Source organism: Sminthopsis crassicaudata, chromosome 3 (assembly GCF_048593235.1).
Source record: "Sminthopsis crassicaudata isolate SCR6 chromosome 3, ASM4859323v1, whole genome shotgun sequence".
Taxonomy (NCBI): Eukaryota; Metazoa; Chordata; class Mammalia; order Dasyuromorphia; family Dasyuridae; genus Sminthopsis; species Sminthopsis crassicaudata.
Window position 1 is genome coordinate 402,080,228 of NC_133619.1, and position 20,520 is coordinate 402,100,747.

The 20,520-nt window shown below is 38.2% G+C and overlaps 1 protein-coding gene across 4 annotated transcripts in view; it reads right to left on the minus strand.

Annotated features, from left to right (window-relative positions):
• Positions 1–1,780: 1,780 nt before the first annotated feature.
• The window catches only part of ZNF202 (zinc finger protein 202), a 30,702-nt gene continuing 11,962 nt past the window's right edge, over positions 1,781–20,520 (minus strand). Inside the window, exons 1-7 of one of the 4 annotated variants that reach the window (XM_074302731.1) lie at positions 12,888–12,903; positions 12,527–12,615; positions 11,999–12,218; positions 11,509–11,597; positions 5,801–5,930; positions 4,762–4,884; positions 1,781–4,409 (exon numbers count right to left, since the gene is read on the minus strand). In XM_074302731.1, the coding sequence (XP_074158832.1) occupies positions 3,352–4,409; positions 4,762–4,884; positions 5,801–5,930; positions 11,509–11,597; positions 11,999–12,218; positions 12,527–12,556 (1,650 nt within the window). In that variant the 5' untranslated portion in view covers positions 12,557–12,615; positions 12,888–12,903 and the 3' untranslated portion in view covers positions 1,781–3,351. Of the gene's footprint in view, positions 4,410–4,761; positions 4,885–5,800; positions 5,931–11,508; positions 11,598–11,786; positions 11,898–11,998; positions 12,219–12,526; positions 12,616–12,836; positions 13,384–20,520 lie in introns of those variants that run through there. The other 3 variants (XM_074302730.1, XM_074302729.1, XM_074302732.1) reach the window with 3 other exon arrangements.

Here is a 20,520-nt window from a genome sequence, read left to right on the forward strand (position 1 = left end):
CTTTTTCTTTCAATATTGAGTGTAAATGAGCAGCATGCTACAGACACAGCAGAGTATTTGACAATATTTCTTATGTTACTCTTATGAATAAGATTTGTATGTGAGCTAACGTATAACCAAATAGATTCAGAACTAGTTGAATAGTATGCCCAAAGAAGTCAACTAGGAGGAAAGTATCTATTGGAGTGTTCAAGGGAATTTGTGCTTAGTCTAGTTTTAACGTTTTTATCAGATTCAGGTAAAGGCACGGATGCATGCTCATTGTATTTGTCAATGAACAAAGCTATGAAATAGAGAATTATTATCCATAAATTTGTCAACAAGGTAGAGCAACGGGCCAGCTCTAAGGGGATAAAATTTAATAGGGATACGAGTCTTACACAAAAAATAAATTGAAAACTTCAACGGTATATGGGAAGATGTGAATACTTGTAGTGAAAAATAACTGGGGAATGCTTTTCTAGAATGTATCTTCTGTGAATGGGGAAAGATCCTTCTGTATATAGTCTTCCCTTAAAGAATAAAGCTGTACCTTGCTCACTCAAAGCTCAACAATATGGTGCTCCCAATATAATCTAAGCCTCTATTCAGAGATTTAATCCCTGGGGGAATGTGATGCCCTGTTTGATCAAAATATTTTCAGTACTGTATCCTATTCCTACAACTGCATTTTTGGAAGGGCATTGACTGAAAAACTGAAGCATGTCCAGAGGAAGACATAGATTGCTTACTTAAGGGAAGACTGTGCAATGCAAGAACGGATTGAAAGAATAGGAACATTTAGTCTGAAGGAAACCGGTGACACAACTATTTGGGGGATACTATATGGATGAGGTTAAACTTATCTTGCTCTCTTGAAATGCAATGAGTTCCATCTCAATGTAAGTTTTCAGCTAAAGGATAGATGCCCACTTAAGATATTATTTTGTTAGGTACCTAATTGGAATAAACAATGTTTGAAGTTTTTTATAGTTCTGATTTTATGGTTCAATTCCTGTTGTCCTCAACTTTGTTCAAGTTCTTATTTTTTACTCTAAATTTTTTTAAACTGCCAATGTACATAATAACTTTGTGTCCTACTGATTTAGTTTACTATATCTTAAGTGTTTGTTTTTTAAAGCTTCTACAACCTGATTTGTACTTTAGCAGAGATGTATCTTTGCCTCATTAGCACTAAACAAAGACTCAAATGGTTATGATACCCTTTCTTTTCCAAGGCCCAATATACAACAAATTCTCTCCACCTCATCCATAATCACCACCACTAAGTAGGGGCTACAGAATCACAACAGCATGAAACTTAACTCTTATTACTGCAGCAACCTCTGTGGCTGTTTGTGTGGAAGTTGTATAAGATTTCTTAAAATGCTCTATTCTAGGCTCTGCTTTGTGTCACTGTCTGACTTGGGCTGGGCACTCAGCTTCCTCATATGGAAAATGCTAATATTGGAGCTAATGATATATAAAGGCCCTGTCCAACTCTCAAATTCTGATTTTATGGATTCAGATTAAAATTTTCATTTCCTTCAGTCCCATTTTGTAGCAGTTTTACCAGTTATCTCTTCAGAAACCTTTATTATTGGTACAGTACAGTATTCAAGGATTTCTTCCCTTGAAGGATGAAGCTGTACCTTGCCCACTCAAAGCTCCTTTAGAGCTAGCTCACCCTTAGATCGCTTCTGCTCCAGACACCTATGAATGGACCAATGCTGAGAAGAAAAATGACAAGTCCTGGGAAGCTCAGAGAATGCAAGGAGTCACATAACAGAGGCCTGGGAGATGAACGAAATGGAAGTTCCTTTATAAGGAGAAGCAGGTACAGTGGTGTTTCATTTGGATGGAGAAGCTGGCGTTACCAACCCATTTTATCAGCTAGGGCAGAGTCTACCACGTGGCACAGTAGTTCAGAGTAAGTCAGGCACAGAATAGAAGGACCTTCTTCCCCCTTGTGTTTCATGCCCAGACTTTGGGTTCTGAAGATAGGAAAAAGTTCCTCCTGTCTACCACACCCACATTAGACAGACCAAGTTGGGTCTCTGAGTTGCCATGGCAACTTGCCTTATTTCCATGGTAACCCTCATTAGGCAACAATGGTTCTTGGGAGCACTGAAAGATTGCTATTGTTTAGTCATCGACAGGAGAATGGAGCTAAACACAAAATAAGAGGGTAAAAAATTTCACAAATGCATTAAAATCAACCACTCCTAATATGATCTCTTAGTTCCCAGATGCTGTCTAGAGAAGTTGAGGAAATAGGAAAATGCCTGAAATCTTTTCCTGATATGAGATACAATATACTATGCAGAAATTGATAGAGCAATGTGTCAGTAGGAAACTCATAAAAATTGTATGGACTGGGATAACTTTTTCTTGATTTTGCAAGGTCACTCTTAGCTCTTCACTTGATAGAATCTCCCATGGAATTATGGCATTCCCTTCAAGATGACAGCAGTATCATGATACCTTTCTACACTTACTACTCTTGAATTCCCATAAAATCTAGAAAGGGGGTAGGAGAAAGGATGGGAAATTACATCTTTTAATTTAAATCCCAATTGTCTTACTTATTTCCCCACCTCACCTTGAATAGTAAAAATATTTCCTGGGACAGAACCAGAAGAACTTGGTGGAACAGGAAGGAAGCTAAGAGTGTGAATAAATGGCAAGAGGGAGCCTGAGCAGAAAGAGAGGCCCCATCTTTGGTAGGAGACCTTCTGCTCATCTCCATCTCAGCACTGCTTACCACAACCTTGGTAAGTGGGAAGGAAAAGCCATAAAAGGCTTCCATCAATAAGCCTTGAGTGCCAGTTTGGTAAGAACAGAATTCTCTGCCATTCCACCCTGTACCATCAAAGGAAAGTGCATCAACAGTGTTCTCTTTTTTGAGATGTGGTGAGTGAATAACAGAAAGGACATGGGATCTGTCTGTCCAGGGTTATCCAGTGAATTTGTGGCCAAGTCAAAGGGCCCTACAATCTCCTGTCTCTCAGTCAGGGTTGTCTATTGCCAGGCCGAGGCCCAGAAAGCCTGTGGCTCAATTTATGTCACTTTTTACTCAAGAAAGCCAAAATACCTTTAGAGACACCACAGCCTCTTTTGCAAAGGTGTCTTAACCACATCTCCTTAACTCTCTCTCTCTTTCTCCTAACTTATCCCAAAGAGGTGGAAACAGAATCCCTCAGTGGAGATGCCCTAATGGGAAGCAGAGTAGTAAAAAAAGTCCCCTCAAAGGCAACAAAAAAGACTGAGAGGATTTGCACGAGAACACAGAAGGAGGAGAGACAAGGTCTGGGCTGGCCAGTGGGATTCCCTGTAAGAGGCCCCAGTTTCAAGATGAGAGGGTGGCTTTTCTCACAGCCCGTCCTCCGCCTGGGAGTCTTTTCTGAGTGCAGCTCTCTCTACACTGGAGTCCTGTAAGAGAGTTTTTTCTGAGTGGGTCCTCTGATGCCTTATCAAGTGGTATCCCCTCCCGAAGCTTTTCCCACAGGTGGGGCAGGTGTACGGCTTCTCGCCTGTGTGTGTCCTCTGGTGCCTGACAAGGTGGTCCCTCCGACTGAAGCTTTTCCCACACTCATTGCACCTGCAGGATCGCATGGATGCATGTCCTCGCAGGTGCTTGGTGAACGCTGCACTGTGGCTGAAACACTTGCCACACTCGTTACAGAGATAGAGCTCCTCACTTGAATGGGTTTTCCGGTGAGCCAGATACCGCCTGTGGTCACTGAAGTCCTCCCCACATTCCCCACACAAATAGGGTTTACCACCCAGGTGGATTCTTTGGTGTGTTGTGAGGACAGACTTCTGGCTAAAACTTTTCCCACAAATGCTACAGAAGAAGGGTTTCTCTCCTGTATGTGTTCTACGGTGCCTGACAAGGTCTGAGCTCCAGCGGAAGTGTTTCCCACATGTTTCACATCTATAAGGTTTCTCAGTTTGTGGGATTATCTCATGCCGGAATGACTGAGAGATTTCATCAAATCTGTCCCTGTTATGAGGAAATGTAAATGGTCCTTGTAACTTGTGGATCTTCTGATGTCTGACAAGGTGTGAGCTACGAGTATAACTTTTTCCACAGTCAGGACATTTATAAGGCTTCTCTCCTGTATGGGTTCTGATATGCCTAATAAGATGAGAGTTGCAACTGAAGTTCTTCCTGCACACAGAACACTCATGAGATCTTCCTAACAATGGATGGAATTGTAAGTTTTCTTGAAGGCTCATGAAATTATGTGTTGGAGAAAAACTCGTACTCATTCTCCTTTCACTAGGGCTACTTGACTCATCCTCAAAGAGTAGTTCCCAATCAATATTCTGGGGAATTTCTGGACTTCCCAAAATAGTTCTTTGCAGGTCTTCAATATTGAGTTCTTCTTGTTCAAGAAACTCTTCTTCATCCTCACTCCTATCACCTATGAAAATAATGACCAGAAAAAATGAAGAATCAGACATAATCAGTGATGTTTTCCTCACAATGGGAAAAAACAAAACAAAATGACAACTGGAAGGAGAGATCATGGAGAAGTCAGTCTAGAAATCGGGAGAGAGATCCATTGACAGGAGAGAGGAAATAAGAAAGAATGTTACCTCATGTCCAAGCCCCATAAGGAAAGACTAGGTAGGAAGGAGGGTTTCCTCTTGGTTGTTTAGACTCGGCCACAGACATCAGCTGCTAAGTGAACACAGGGGACAGACCTACTCCAGAATGGGAAAATACTGGAGTAACTCCTAGAAGGTCACTAAACTTAACATCTTATTCCTTACCTGTATAGGTAAAACTCAGGATCTCTGTTTCTTCAGGATCTGGTGGATATTCCAAATCAGGGACCCAAGATTCTTCCTCCTCTTCAATCTGGGAGACCTCATCTAGTCTGGGGATTGGAAATGCTATTCAAGGGAAGGAAATAAGAATTTCAAGATAAGAATTTCAGCAGGTTAATCCTGCATTAGTAAACAGCTAAGATTTGATAGACATTGGCAAAGTAGCTATAGAACAATTGATTAATAAGGTCAAACCCTCATTCCCTCTAGTTTGCTATTCATATAAGTATTACATATCTTCTATTTGATTTTTTCAAGTGCTCCTTTTCAATCCTATTACAAATCACTTCTGAGGCTGCTTTCCTTTTTCAGTGACTGTAACTTCTCCAAATTTTGCCATGACTATTGTCATGTCCAAATAAAAAAAACATGAAAATAGACACCACTTTGCTCCCATCACAGTTCTCCCTGTCTCCTTTTGATGATCTCTTTAGCACATCCAAAACTGTTCTTCAATCTTGAAAGCAATGGATAGCAGCAATCCTCTCTTCCCTCTAGCCTCAGAGACTAGCAACCTTCCTTCTAGCCCCAAACCCACTCCACTGGTAGGGTTGGATATATATAAGAGAAACTTATATATAATTAGACAAATATCTATGTATATATTATATAGAAATATACATATATATAATATCTATGCCTATATCTGTATGGAAATGTTATACATATATACATACATATATACATATATATATATATATATATATGTATATATATATATATACATATGTGTGTGTGTGTGTGTGTGTAACAAAAATCTATGTCTAATTAGATCAAAGAGCCTGAGTTCAGATTTTGGTTCTATTTACTACCTGCTTAACTTTGGGCAAGTCAGCCTCTTTGGGCCTCAATTTTTTTTAACTAAAATAGGAAGGGATCAGACTAGATGACATTATTGTAATCTTAGAGAGTTCCAATAAGGGAGAGAGCATATGCATCAAAAATGTCTTCAAACCAACTATCAAGGGAAATGTGCCCTTACTTAGTGAGACTACAATTCCACAATCCTCCTGTAAGACATATTCTCCATAGAATTCTTTCTGTGTTGGATCCAGTTCACCCCACTGCTCCTGAGAGAAGGACAGAGTCACATCCTTAAAAGTTGCAAGTCCCTGAAACAAGAAGAAATTTCACTTAGTAACTGATGCTTCAGGAACAAGCCTATACTTTGGTTCTGGAAAGAGAGACAGGGGCAGCTATTGTAAAGGTAGGATCCAGGGGGAGGAGGGCTTCCCAGGAGGATGGAGCTTTATTTCAAATGATCTACTAAAAGCAGGAGTTGGCAAATTCTTAATTTGTCATAATAATTGAATTCAAAAGATAGAGGAAGCAAATATGTTATACCTGTTATAGTGGAACTGATTCTAATCAAAAGGAGGCACTGGCGGCTAAAGTCAAAATGATAGGAATATAATTTCTATTGAGTGGATGGCTCTCAGTTGGGAAATAGCTGAATAAGTTATATTTATGAATGTAATGGAATATTATTGTTCTATATGAAATGATGAGCAGGCTGATTTCAGAAAGGTCTGGAAAGACTTACACAACTGATGCTGAGTGAAGTGAACAGAACCAAGAGAACATTATACATGGCAATAAGACTATGTGATGATCAATTGTGACGGACTTGGTTCTTTTGAACAATATCCAACCACATCCAGAGAGAGAACTATGGAGACTGAATGTGGATCAAAGCATAATTTTTTTCATTTTTTTTTCTTTTGTTGTTGTTACTGTTAATTTGCTTGTTTTTTTTTTCTTTTCTTATGTCTTTTTCCCCTTTTGATATGATTTTTTTTTAACATATGATGCATATGGAAATATGTTTAGAAGAAATGTATGTTTAGCCTATATTGAATTGCTTGTTGTTTTGGGAATCAGGAAAGAGAGGGAGAAAAATTTGGATCATAAGGTTTTGCAAAGGTGAATTTGAAAACTATCTTCATGCCTCGGCAATAAGAGCTGAGAAAGAGATTCAAGGAATTAGAGTAGGAAATGAGGAAATCAAACTATCACTCTTTGCAGATGACATGATGGTATACTTAGAGAACCCCAAAGACTCTGCTAAAAAGCTATTAGAAATAATTCAGAATTTTAGCAAAGTTGCAGGATACAAAATAAATCCACATAAATCCTCAGCATTTTTATACATTACCAACACAATCCAACAGCAAGAGATACAAAGAGAAATTCCATTCAAAATAACGGTCGATAGTATAAAATATTTGGGAATATATCTACCAAAGGAAAGTCAGTAATTATATGAGCAAAATTAGGAAACACTTGCCACAAAAATAAAGTCAGACTTAAATAATTGGAAAGACATTCAGTGTTCTTGGATAGGCCGAGCGAATATAATTAAGATGACAATACTCCCCAAACTAATCTATTTATTTAGTGCTATACCAATCAGACTCCCAAGAAACTATTTTAATGACTTAGAAAAAATAACAACAGAATTCATATGGAACAATTTCAAGGGAAGTAATGAAAAAAAAAATTAAATGAAGGTGGTCTAGCTGTACCTGATCTAGAACTATATTATAAAGCAACAGTCACCAAAACCATTTGGTATTGGCTAAGAAATAGACTAGTTGATCAGTGGAATAGGTTAGGTTCACAGGGCAAGATAGTGAATAAAAAAAGCAATCTAGTGTTTGACAAACCCAAAGATCCCAACTTTTGGGATAAGAATTCATTATTTGACAAAAACTGTTGGGAAAACTGGAAATTAGTATGACAGAAACTAGGCATGGACCCACATTTAACACCACATACTAAGATTAGATCAAAATGGGTCCAAGATTTAGGCATAAAGAACGAAATCATAAATTGGAGGAACATGGGATGCTTTACCTCTCAGACTTGTGGAGGAGGAAGGAGTTTGTGTCCAAGGGAGAACTAGAGACCATTATTGATCACAAAATAGAACATTTTGATTACACCAAATTAAAAAGTTTCTGCACAAACAAAACTAATGCAAACAAGATTAGAAGGGAAGTAACAAATTGGGAAAACATTTTTACAGTTAAAGGTTCTGATAAAGGCCTCATCTCCAAAATATACAGAGAATTGACTTTAATTTATAAGAAATCAAGCCATTCTCCAATTGAAAAATGGTCAAAGGATATGAACAGACAATTTTCAGATGATGAAATTGAAACTATATCCACTCATATGAAAGAGTGTTCCAAATCACTATTGATCAGAAAAATGCAAATTAAGACAACTCTGAGATATCATTACACACCTGTCAGATTGGCTAAGATGACAGGAACAAATAACGATGAATGTTGGAGGGGCTGTGGGAAAACTGGGACGCTGATGCATTGTTGGTGGAATTGTGAAAGAATCCAACCATTCTGGAGAGCAATTTGGAACTATGCCCAAAAAGTTATCAAACTGTCATACCCTTTGATCCAGCCTAGAGAAAGGATAGGTAGGATTCCACAGCCTAAAATTTATAATAGAAACTAGTTAAAAGAGAATAGGAAATATCTATCTTGTATATAGGTTGCTTTGTATATATCTGCATGTTGTCTCCCTCCTTTGTGAGCTCTGTGAGGGCAGCGATTATCTCTTGCCCCTTTTTTGTATCTATAGCACTTTTTAGCACAGTGTCTGGAACATAGTAGGTGCCTAATAAATGTTTATTGACTGGCAAAAAGAGAGAGAGAGAGAGAGAGAGAGAGAGAGAGAGAGAGAGAGAGAGAGAGAGAGAATAAGAAGCTACAGGATCATTAAAACACAGATCTGGAGTCAGATAGGACCTCAGAAGCTATCTAGTCCAATCCCTTCACTTTACTGTTGGGGAAATTGAGGACCAAGGAAGTAAGCGACTTGCTTATAATCAAAAAGGTAGTAAACATCAGAAATTAAGATCTGGATTCTCTGAATCCAAAGTCAGTGTTCTTTTACATGTACCATATTGCTGCTTAAGTTTTCAATGAAGAAATTTTATTGATATAAACAAGAGATTATAAAAGGATAGAAGGAATTCGTCTAAGGAGGAAGAAGTAGATGAACAAAAGAATTCATCTACTAAAATTAAAAAAAAATACACAGAAAATAAACAAGGATAAGAACAGAATAGCATAAACCTATTTGAAAAAAAAACATACACATAAAGTAAACAAGGATAAGAATATAAGAATAGCATAGGCCTATTAAAAATGTCAGGAGTGGTAAGGTTTAGAAGAAGCTGAAGCCGATAATCAGAATTAAGGAAACAGTATTTAGCTATTTTGAGAGAAAGAGAAAGACCAAAGAAGAAACAGAACAAACATTTTTCAAGATGCTAAGAGGTTAGAGATAATAAAACTACTCCTATTTTGATAAGTCTTCAATGCCAATGAAAACAACTTTAGAATCAAAAATGGTTAACAGAGAAATCTAATGTAAATAAATAAGAAACAATCTGGTTGCTTTCCATTAATTTCAAAACATCAAGGTTAAGCAAATTGCATTATACTGAAGGAATTGGCACATAAGAAATTGCTGGGCCACCATCAGTGATTTTTCAAAGATTATGTAGAATGTAAGAGGTAAAATAAGTTTGGGGGAAATTATTAATCATTTTCAAAACAGGAAAGACAATACAATAGTCAGTCTATAGGCCAGACAACTTGAGTTTAATTTCTGGCATCTAGGATGGATCATTTTAAAAAATATATCCTTTAGCATTAGAAAGTAAAACAACCATTATAAAAAGCCAGTATGATAAGGTTGTAATAGGTTAATTTTTAAATTTTCTTATTAATTTTAATTAAGTTAATTTCAATCAATCAATCAAAACAATTTTCTTTTTGATGGATCAGTAGATCAGGGGAATAGCAGAGTCGTTATCAAATGCTTTGCTGAAATCTGGGCATAATAGGTTTCTATCCTTATGCATAAAGCAAAAGAGATATAGCCTATTTGATAGCATAGATACCAGGCCCAAAGAGTAATGATTAAGGTCAATTTGGAAGGACTTTCTAAAGGCATATCACAGAGATTGGTTCTAGGACCTGTATATCTTCAGATGATACAAATCTGGTATATCAAACATACCAAAAGATAGATTCAAGCTCCAAAAAAACCTGGTCAGGCTAAAACAATGAACTAAAGCTAGTAAAATAAAATTCAATATGCATAAAAGTGAAGTCCTATAGAGAGGATAAAAAAAATAAATTTCACAAGTACAAGATGGGAGAAGGGAGGCTTGATTAAGAGTCTTGAAAAATATCTAGATATTAGAGTCCAAAGGTATAGCATATACATATATACATATATATATATATATATATATATATATACACACACACAGAGAGAGAGAGAGAGAGAGAGAGAGAGAGAGAGCGCGCATATAGCATGGCATAGGAGCCAAAAATGCTAACACAGTCTTAGGTTACATCAAAAAAGGCATAAGGTCCCCAACCAGAGAAGTGACTCTTGCTGCATCATGTCCTTTTCACACCAATTTGAGGTGTTACATTTCATCAAGGAGAAAGACAAATTGAATCATATCCAGAAGATGAGTATGACATTGAAATGACTTGTGATGAGACCATATAAAAACACCATACATAAACAAAGTAGAACATGCTGGCTCAGGAAATAGTGAAGTTCTCCTCAATAAAGTTCTCTAAGGGGATTTTCGTCAGGGATGTTACAGAAGGAAATGCTGTTCTGTAAGAACCCTAAACTCCATTCCAATTCTGAGATTCTGTTTTGCTTTATTCTGAGCTTGTTTCTGCCTTGCATTCCTTATGGAATACTTTTTTTAATCTTTCCATTCCTTTTCACTAATCATGTTTCTTTCCCTTTTTCAATAACAATTTGGTTGAAAACATAATTTCTTGGTGAAGTTATTATAAATTAACCCACTCCACACATGAAGTTTGCATTCATTTGTTTTGTTTCAAAATAAACATTTAAAATTGCCTACTATGTAAAAAGTATTGGGCTAGGAAGTGAAGATAAAAAAAAAATGATAACTATTATCCCTGTTCTTAATGCAAAACAAATATACATGAAACTAATAAATAGCATTATAAAGATTCTAAGAGAAAAGTTAATAAGTTAATTAAAAGTAGGGATATTATTGAGGAGATGAAAAAAATTGTGCCATTTGGGTTATATCTTGATTGAAAGATGGATTAGTCCTGAGGGCAGAGATGGATAGAGATGGGGTACATTCTAGGAATGGAGGCAAGTAAAAGCACAGTAGCAGTTGAGAGTAGAATATATACAATAGAATATATTTCTTCCAAATTAAGCTACTTTCATGTATTTCAATCCCTACAAAAACTAAAGGTAAGTACAGAAGGTCCTCCCAATTCCTTCAAGTAATCTAAAACATTTTTTAAAAAAAACCCAATTCTATAACCACACAGTTTTCTAGTCAGTTAAAAAAATGTATTTTTATCAGCTTCCTCCAGCCTCTTGCTCTCTCACTTCAGTAAAGGGGGGGAAAAAGGTTTTAAGGACTAAAAATTCAAAAACTCAACTGTAATGCACGTTGCTATCTTGTTTCAGGAAAGGCCAAGTGTGCAGTTTTACAACCCAGGCAATTCCTTGTATGTGTGTGGGGAAGATCTGTTCCAACTGGGGTACAATTCAGAATTAGAGTCTGGGCCTAACAAACACCATTAGTAATGAGCTGCCAAACCAGTAACACTGTACCTAGGGATGGCCACCACAGCTCACCTGGGATATGGCTGTAAGAAGGTTAACCATCTCCTGGTCTCCATTGCTTCCCTCCTCAGGAAGGACATGGTCCTGGGGGACAGGAAGGCCTGAGGATAGGAAAGGAGCCAGAGCCAAGAAAGGTTAGATTTCCTCCTAATCAGAGCAGGTATCCCTTTTTACTCTCAGTGATGAAAGAACACTCCCATTCCCCCTGGGGAATTCAAGAAGCTCTCCACTGAGAAAAGCTCAGGTCCTTTGCCTCCACCCTGCCACTTAATACTGGTACTTATACTCACACACTGCCAAGGAATAGCAAGAACATTTGCATCATTTGGGGTCTGCTTAGGGAATCCAACTGAGATTGTGCCTCCTTCCAATTGCCAAAGTCTAAGGCTCAATTCCCTCTCAGAGCCCACACCAGCTCTTGGTGCTGCAAGACCCTTCCTTTCTTCCCTCCCTTCTGCTGTTCCAAAGAAGCCCTTTGCCCCTTCACTCTGAGGCTCCCCACCGCTCTCCTGCAGGGGCTGGGCTTCCTCTTCATGGCACTGGCTCTGCTCTTCCCCGCTCAGATCTGGGCTCTGGGGCCCTTCCTCATGCGACTCCTCATGGGACTCCTCCAGGGATGGGGTGTGCGCAGGCTCCGGCCGTTCGACTGGTGACTCCAGGTCTGCTCCCAGACTTGATGTCTCCTCTGAGAGGACTTCCTGGCCATGCACATGGACCGTCACCTGGGAACAATCCCCATCTCCTGTCACCACAGGGCCCAGAGGAAATGCTGGGGGCAATCAGAGCTTAACCTACAAGGAGCTGCCTGCAGGAAAGCTCCCCTAGGGATACAAGACAGGAAAGGAGGAAGAGTCTCATTCCACTGGGGAGCAGCAAAGGGGCAACTGGGAGCGAGTCCTGGGCCAGGAGAGGCCTGGACACTCCCCTGAGGAGCCACTTTCTCCACCTCCCCCACTGTTGCCTAGATTCCCTCCCATTTTCACCTGCCCAGCCTGCAGCCCTCTCATACCTGCTTTTATACCTTACCAACCTGAAAGGGGGTTTTGGTAATTGGGGACATAGGGGCACGCTTGAGGAAATGACAGAACTTTCCTCCCCCAGAAAACTGAGAATCAACATCTGAAAAAGGGAAAACCAAAGCCAGTATCTGTGAGTGGCAGTAGCCATCAAAACTCCCATAGCTCTAAGGACAGACCCCTGGCAAACGTTTCAGATGCTAAGCTCAACTGAAAACTTCTCATAGACACCAACCACCTGCCCCAGGCCCAGCACCCAGATTATGACTAAGAGTCGATAAACCGAAAAAGTGAGGCCCGTCACACCCCCAGTACCCAACCCACCATCAAGCTTTCCTCCTCCAAATCACACAGATCAGGACTCCCCCTCCTCACCCACCGCCTTGGTCTCCTGGGCTGTTTCTGCAAACCCTCCACCAGAGTCACCGCCTCTTCACCACTTTCTGGCCGTTGCCCCCGCACCCAGCTCTGCAGTTCCCCAGGAAGGACAGTCAGAAACTGTTCTAGCACCAGCAAGTCCAGGATCTGCTCCTTTGTCCTCCTTTCTGGCCTCAGCCACTGATGGCAAAGCTCCCGGAGCCGGCTCAGGGCCTCCCGGGGTCCTGATGCCTCTTGGTAGCGGAATCTCCGGAAATTCTGAGAAGTCTCGAGCACAGCATCATCCTGCTGTAGGGGCGGGTCTGGCCTCCAAGTGGAATCATCTTCCAGCTTCACCATTAAGATTCCCTCCTCCTCCCAGAGGTACTGGTCCTCGGGCTCCAGCACTGTGGCCATTCTCTGGCTTTGGAGCTTGCCTTAAGTTCAGCTGGAGTTCACCGTGCCATTTCCCGAGCTGACTGGAAACCTGTAGAAGGGAGTTGTCCCAAGGGAACTAGAGTAGAAAGAAACATACAAGGTCAGTAACCATGTATTTGGGGTCTAACCCAGAAACACTAACTCTCAGGCTTTCCCCTAATCTCTTGCATTTTAATTCACTCTTTCTTTGCAGATTTTACTTTATCCTTAACTTAGTCCCAGTTAGGGCAGGAAGGTGATTTTATAAATGTGTATCAAGTTCCTACCCCAAATGCAATCACCACGTTTCTTACTTCATTTCTTGATGTTACAACTGTATTATGTCTGTAAAGAACTAAAAGGGAAATTAGGAAGGACCTAAGGAAAAAATCAGAGTAATTTACTATTAAAATGTGTGGTGATACAGATCTGATTCTAAAGGCACTAAATGAGCACTGAAGAGCCAGTATAGTCTAGAGTAATCAGAAAAAAAAGTTTGCAAGGGACAGTAGTGTCTCCTCCCTTCTGTCTCTCAATTTCCTCAGCTCTATGACGAGTGTATTTAATTAGATGGTATCTAAACTTTCAGTTCTAATACTAAGATTCTGGGTTGGAGATTATTAAAAGATAAAACTGAACAAGTAGCATAGAGCCAAGATTTTGAATGAGTCTTGAAAGCAAGGGGTTCTCATTACATGTAGCAGAAAGGAATTGATCCATTTACATTCAATAGATGCTTATTAAGTGCCTGTTATGGGAGGCAGGTGACAGGGGAGCAAAGCTGTGAATGTATGGAGGGGTTCCAACTGCTGATAAACTAAGCCTGATTAAACCAGCATTATATAACAAGGGAATTCTTTATGAGGCCCACTCAATCATCTTAAAAAGTATACAGTAAACTATATTTCAATATAATTGGTTTTACTTGTAATCCGATATTTTATGCATTTAAAAAAAAATATTCTGAGAAGCCCCTAGACTTTACCAGATTGACAAAGGAGCCAAAAGATACAGAAAAGATTAAGAATACCAGGTTTAAAAAAAAAAGATATAAATAGGTAATATATATATATATATAATGAGGTAAATATATGTTATATATGTAGTAAATATATATAATACAAATAATACACCACGTTAGACAATAAGTGCACAGGGCTATTGTGAGACCTGAATAAGATAATATATGTAAAGTGTTTTGTAAAACTCAGAAGTATTATAAAAATATTATTAGACAAAAGCAAACACAATTTTGCTGTAGCAGGAAGAAGACAAGCTATTGAAGGGCAGAGACTATTTCAAATTTTTTTTCTTTAACCAGATGATCTAACACTGTGGCTTGTACATAACAAGTGATTGATAAATGCATAATGGATTAGATTAAAGGGTCATCACAAAAGGTTTCATCCAAGAGGTAGCTTTGAACTTGCTTTGGTGAAAGGACATCCCAGATAGAGGAAATATAGCTACAGGGGTTGGATATATCCAGGGAGGCAATGTGGACATATGTGGGGAAGTAAAGGAGAGAATTGGCAAAGTAGTACCAGTTTGACTGAAGCATAGTGTGTATGGAGGATGTAAGTAATTTCAGAATTAGAAAAACACGGTAGGCTTTAATTCTGGAGGACTTTGAATGTTCACTTTCTAAGTAGACAATAAGCAATATGGAGACTATTCCATATGGAGTCATATAATTGAATGCGAGGCATGGTGAAAAATCTGGCAACAGTAAAAGGTATTAAATATTCCACTAAGACTTAATCTTTTTGTAAAAATAAATAAGCACACCCATCTTAATATGGAAATTTGCTTTCTTCTTTAATTAATAGTAGAATGCATCCAGCCATTCTGGAGAATGATTTAGAACTATGCTCAAAAAGTTATCAAACTGTGCACATACACAACAGTGTTACTACTGGACTTATATCCCAAAGAAATTTTAAAGAAGGGAAAGGGATCTGTATGTGCAAGAATGTTTGTGAAAGCCCTCTTTGTAGTGGCCACAAATTGGAAACTGAGTGGATGCCCATCAATTGGAGAATGGCTGAATAAATTATGATATATGAATGTTATGGAATATTGTTCTGTAAGAAATGACCAGCAGGATGATTTCAGAAAGGTCTGGAGAGACTTATATGAACTGATGCTGAGTGAGATGAGCAGGACCAGGAGATCATTATATACTTCAACAACAATACTGTATGAGGATGTATTCTGATGGATGTGGCCATCTTCAACAATTAGATGAACCAAATCAGTTCCAAAAGAGTAGTAATAAGCTGAACTAGCTACACCCAGCAAAAGAACTCTGGAAATTGAGTGTGAACCACTACATAGAATTCCCAATCCCTCTATTTTTGTCCGCCTACATTTTGGATTTCCTTCACAGGCTAATTGTACACTATTTCAAAGTCTGATTCTTTTTGTACAGCAAAATAACTGTATGGACATGTATACATATATTGTATTTAACTTACACTTTAACATATTTAACATGTATTGGTCAACCTGACATCTGGGGGAAGGAATGAGGGGAAGAAGGGCAAAAGTTGGAACAAAAATTATCAATGCTGAAAAATTATCTATGCATATATCTCGGAAATAAAAAGGTATAATAAAATTTTTTAAAAGAATGGTATAATTATATGTATACTAAAGAATAGTTTTAAATAAATTTATTATGACATTATCAGTAAATGTTTGATTTGCATACCTATATAACCAGGGTCACATAAAAATGTCTTGGGTGAAAAGATTTGTAAGTGGAAAAAGTTTAAAACCTGTTCTAAACTTTTGAGTAGAGGGCTAATAAGACCAGCTATAACCATAAGAAAGTTCATTCTGGCAGTGGTGTGAAAAAAGGATGAGGAAAAGGAGGGGAGGGGAGAATGGAGATGGACTTAACTGCAATAATTCCTATCAGTGGGAATAAGGACCTATAATTGGAAGTGGGGAAAAAATACACGCAAGAGATACTGCAAATTTTGGAACTGATATGACTTGTAAGTAACTTAATGAATATTAGGTAAGAGAGAATAGGCAGAAACAATCAAATGGAACAAATTTTAGTTATGAAAATGTAGCATGGTATATAAACTCTTCTCTGCAAACAAGCTTTAGATCAACCATTTCTTTAATTCTCAGTCTCTTGATCAGTACTGACTCCTTCCCTGATGCCTACAAATATAAAAAATGTTCACTTGACTTTACAATCCCCTCAAAATACCTAACAAGAGATAACATTTATATAGCGACTACTATTCCGTGCTAGTCTCTGTGCCAAGTACTTTATAAATATCTCATTTTATTCTGACAGGTGCTACTATCCTCATTTTACAAATGATGTAACTGAGGCAAAAAGATGTTAAGTGACCTGCCTGGGGTCCCCTCACTGTTATCTGAATCCAGGTCTAGTGATCCATCCACTGCATCATCTTGCTGCCTATCTCTCCTTCCCAGCAAAGCTCAATTTCTACCTAAAGTTGTAGATTCTTATGTCTTCTATTTCCTCACATCTCATTCTATTTTCAAATCCCTGCAATATCGCTTCCCACCTCAACACTTTATTGAAACTGTTTTCTTCTGGCTTACTAAAGCTTACTATTTTACTTAGCCAAATCCATTTGTTCTCAATCCTCATCTTACTTCTGACCCCCACCTTCTCCAATATTCTCTCTTCCCCAAATTCATGCCATTATTCTCCTAGACCTTTCTCTCATCATTCTGACTTCTCCACTGAATCAACAGTTGAGTCCCATGCCTGTGTTTGGGTGTATCTACTACAGGGTTCTAAGGCATTCTTAGAATGAGAGAATTTCTGAGGAAATTCAGGAGTCATATAGACTCAACTATTAATCCTGTAGAAAAGTCCAAATCTACATCTTTATTTCTTGTGTTTGTCCCATATTCCAGTCTCCCTTACAACCAACTGTTGGTTAGAAATTTCTTACCTACTTATCCCATGGGCATCTCAAACTCCAAAACAGAACCTGTTCTTTTCTTTGAAGCCCACTTTATAAGTTCTTGATTTCTGTGGTTATCAATAACCTTCTAGAAATCAGGCTTGCACCCCGAGTCATCTGCCTCTCCTATATTCCCCATATTTTATCATGTAGAAATTCTTGTTCAATTCTACCTATATCTTTTTTCTTCAGTTCCTTTCTCTCCATCCAATTGACCCATTCTCATTTTCTCTCACTAAATCATATTAACATAAACTAACTGGATCCTGAGTTTATAAATTTTCTTCTTACTAATCCACCCTCCAATCTCCTTTGTCATTGGAAGCCCTAAGTAACCTGGTTCCCGCTCATCTTTCTAGTCTGGTTTCAAGTCACTTCCTTCATGCACTCTTGTGTTCCAGATGATTGTGGTTGCTCACATAATCCTCCATTCTGTGATCTACTTTGGAGTGTTTGAAATGTTTTGTCCTCTTCACCTTTTGCTTCTTGGAATCCCTATATTCCTACAAGATTTAAGTTAAATGCCACATTCTCTATAAGGTGCTCTGACTAGCTCAAAGACAAACAAGATTAAGGAACTTGCGGAACTACAATTTGAACTCAGATTCTGACTCCAAATTCAGTGTTCTTTCATACACTGTACACTATTTGAATAGCAGGTGCTTGGTAAATATTTGTGAATCAAACTGAATCCAAGTAGTAATGTCCTTTTAAGGACTTGGAGATTGAGGTCTGGAAAGCTGAAGTGATAATAAGAAATTTATAATAATCATGAGTGCCATATGCTTAATGGTTGTAATTGAAGCCATGGAAGAAAATGAGAGAGCCCAATCAGGATTCTAAACCTGTGATCCATGAACTGTTTTGGTTTAACAAATTAAAAAAAAATGTTACTTCCTAATTGGTTTCTTTTGCAATCTTTTTATTTATGCATGTAAAACATCAGAGGCATCAGACTGCCTCTGGGGACCATGACCCACAAAAAAATTTTTAAATCTCCCTCTTAAAGAGAACAGAGTCAATGTCAGATAGATGACTAGACTAAGGATTCAGGAAGAAAACAAGAGTTAGCAAAGGAGATAGAAAAGGGGGGGGGGGGGAGGAAATGGAAGATCCAGGAGAGCAGTGTTAGGAAGGAATGAGAAGTAAAATGTTAAATAAATGTGAATAATTGTCAAAGAATCCAAAAAGAGCAAATGATGGAAACTGAAAGTCACTGGATTTGATGATTATTTTAGAATATTGGTATTTTAGAATATCAACTGTTAAGAGTTGATAGCAGTGGGGGTGTGATCACTATTAACTGTTTTTTAAAAATGTTTGGTAGCAAAAGCAAAAAACTATGGATAGGGTACTAACTGAATTGAATACAAACATCAAGAGAAGATAGGCTTTCTCTCTCTAGAGAAATGTGACAGTGTTTGTAGGCAAACCAAAGTGAGCTAGTAGAAAGGGGGACTGAAGATGCACTAGAGGGTCAGGGTGAAGGGCCTAAAGTAAGGTCATGAAGAAAGGAAATAGGATCAAAGGTACTGGCAAAACGTAGACTTAACACTTGTTAACAGAGACAGAAATGAACCACTTCTTGTACTTAAGAAATTGGAATTGCAGAAATAAATGATGTTGCTAAGGGATAATGGAGTGAAAAGAGTAAAGAGAAATTTTTAAAAATGGAAAAGAATTAAGCAGGCTCTGATCAAAAGTTAAAAGCTCATTGAAGCTAGAAAAATATTTCATCTGATGCTTTATGGGAGCTAGGGGTGAGGTGGGAAATAAGAAATCAGAAGAAAATGCCTGGAACATTTGTTCTTAGAAATGCTAAGAACTTGACTTCATCTTCACAACCTCCCGATTGCCCATGGTCTGGCTTCAATGGTGTAATAAGCTGGTATACATACAGGATTGTCTAAAGCCTATAAAAATGAACAAGGGGTTATTTCATCACTAAGCGATATAAAGTACCAAAAGTGTTTGGAAAATAAGTGGAAATATGTTGGTCTCATATCTGTGCTCAAGTTTGAGGGCAGGCTAATTACTACCTGGCTTTTTAGGTGATAAATCTTCAGCTTCCAGTACTTTCTTAATTTTCTTATGAGAAATCTCCAGTTCTTTTTGAACTTGGGGTCATTAGGGAAATAAGTCATGACAATGTGCATCAAATGAGGGTTGATAGTTTGTTCATAGTCCAAAATGTATGATATTCATAACTACTTAAAACACATACTGAAAAATCTGTATTTACATGAATCATTCTTTAAAAATTAAGACACCAGCAATCCTATTAATAGCTATTTAACTATGCATTCCATAAGCCTGTGTGTTGAAGGGGTAGCGGTGGAGAGTTGACCCATAGGACCCTTTCTGTTCTGTCCATCACCTTTTCATAAATCATTGATTCCTGAAATCAATTTATTAAAGTAGTTTTTACTAGGAACTAAATATTGTGACAACCACGTGGCACAGAGGACAGAGTGCCAGGTCTGGAATCAGGAAGACCAGAGTTCAAATCTGGTTTCAGACAATAGTAGGTGATTGATCCTGGACAAGTTATTTAACCGTTTTCCTCAATTTCCTCATCTATAATATCAGCAGGAAAAGGAATAGAAAACTCCAGTATTGTTGCTGAGAAAACCCCTAACGAAGCCATAAAGATCTGGTTGTGACTGAAACAAAATATGAGAAATGCTCCTCTAAGTAACTGAACTCAAGTAATATCCTATGCCTGGAAAAGTCAAAGGCACATAAAACAAGGGAACTGTCACATTACTCTGGAAATTTTCATTTTTTATGTATTTGTGATTGCCTTGAATTTAACTGGGGAGAAGTAGTATGTCAGGAAAGTACAATTTATAAAGGAGTAAGGGCAGCAAGAGGATCATCTTTATGGGGGTTGGTTAAATAATAACCATTTAATAAAAGCAAAGACATTTGCAAACACTGCCTCATCTGATCCTCCTAACATCAGTGTGAAGTAGGCAGCACAGGCCTTAGCCCCACTTTGTAAACGGAGAATGAAATAGTTATGTGATTTCCCCAGCTAATAAGGAGAACAAGGAGTCATACCTAGTTTTGTGATTACAAAATCAAATTTCTTCTCATCAGATAGGTGTTAGAAAAATGTTAAGGATAAGGGTTTGCCAAGTCTGTTTTGTAGCTTTAGCCAATTAACTATACTCAATTTTTTCCTGTCCTGTGAAATCAGAAGTGAAGTTTTACAGGTTGGAAGGGAATTGGACAGGTGAAAGGAGGAGCCAGGCACAGGGACAGCCAGA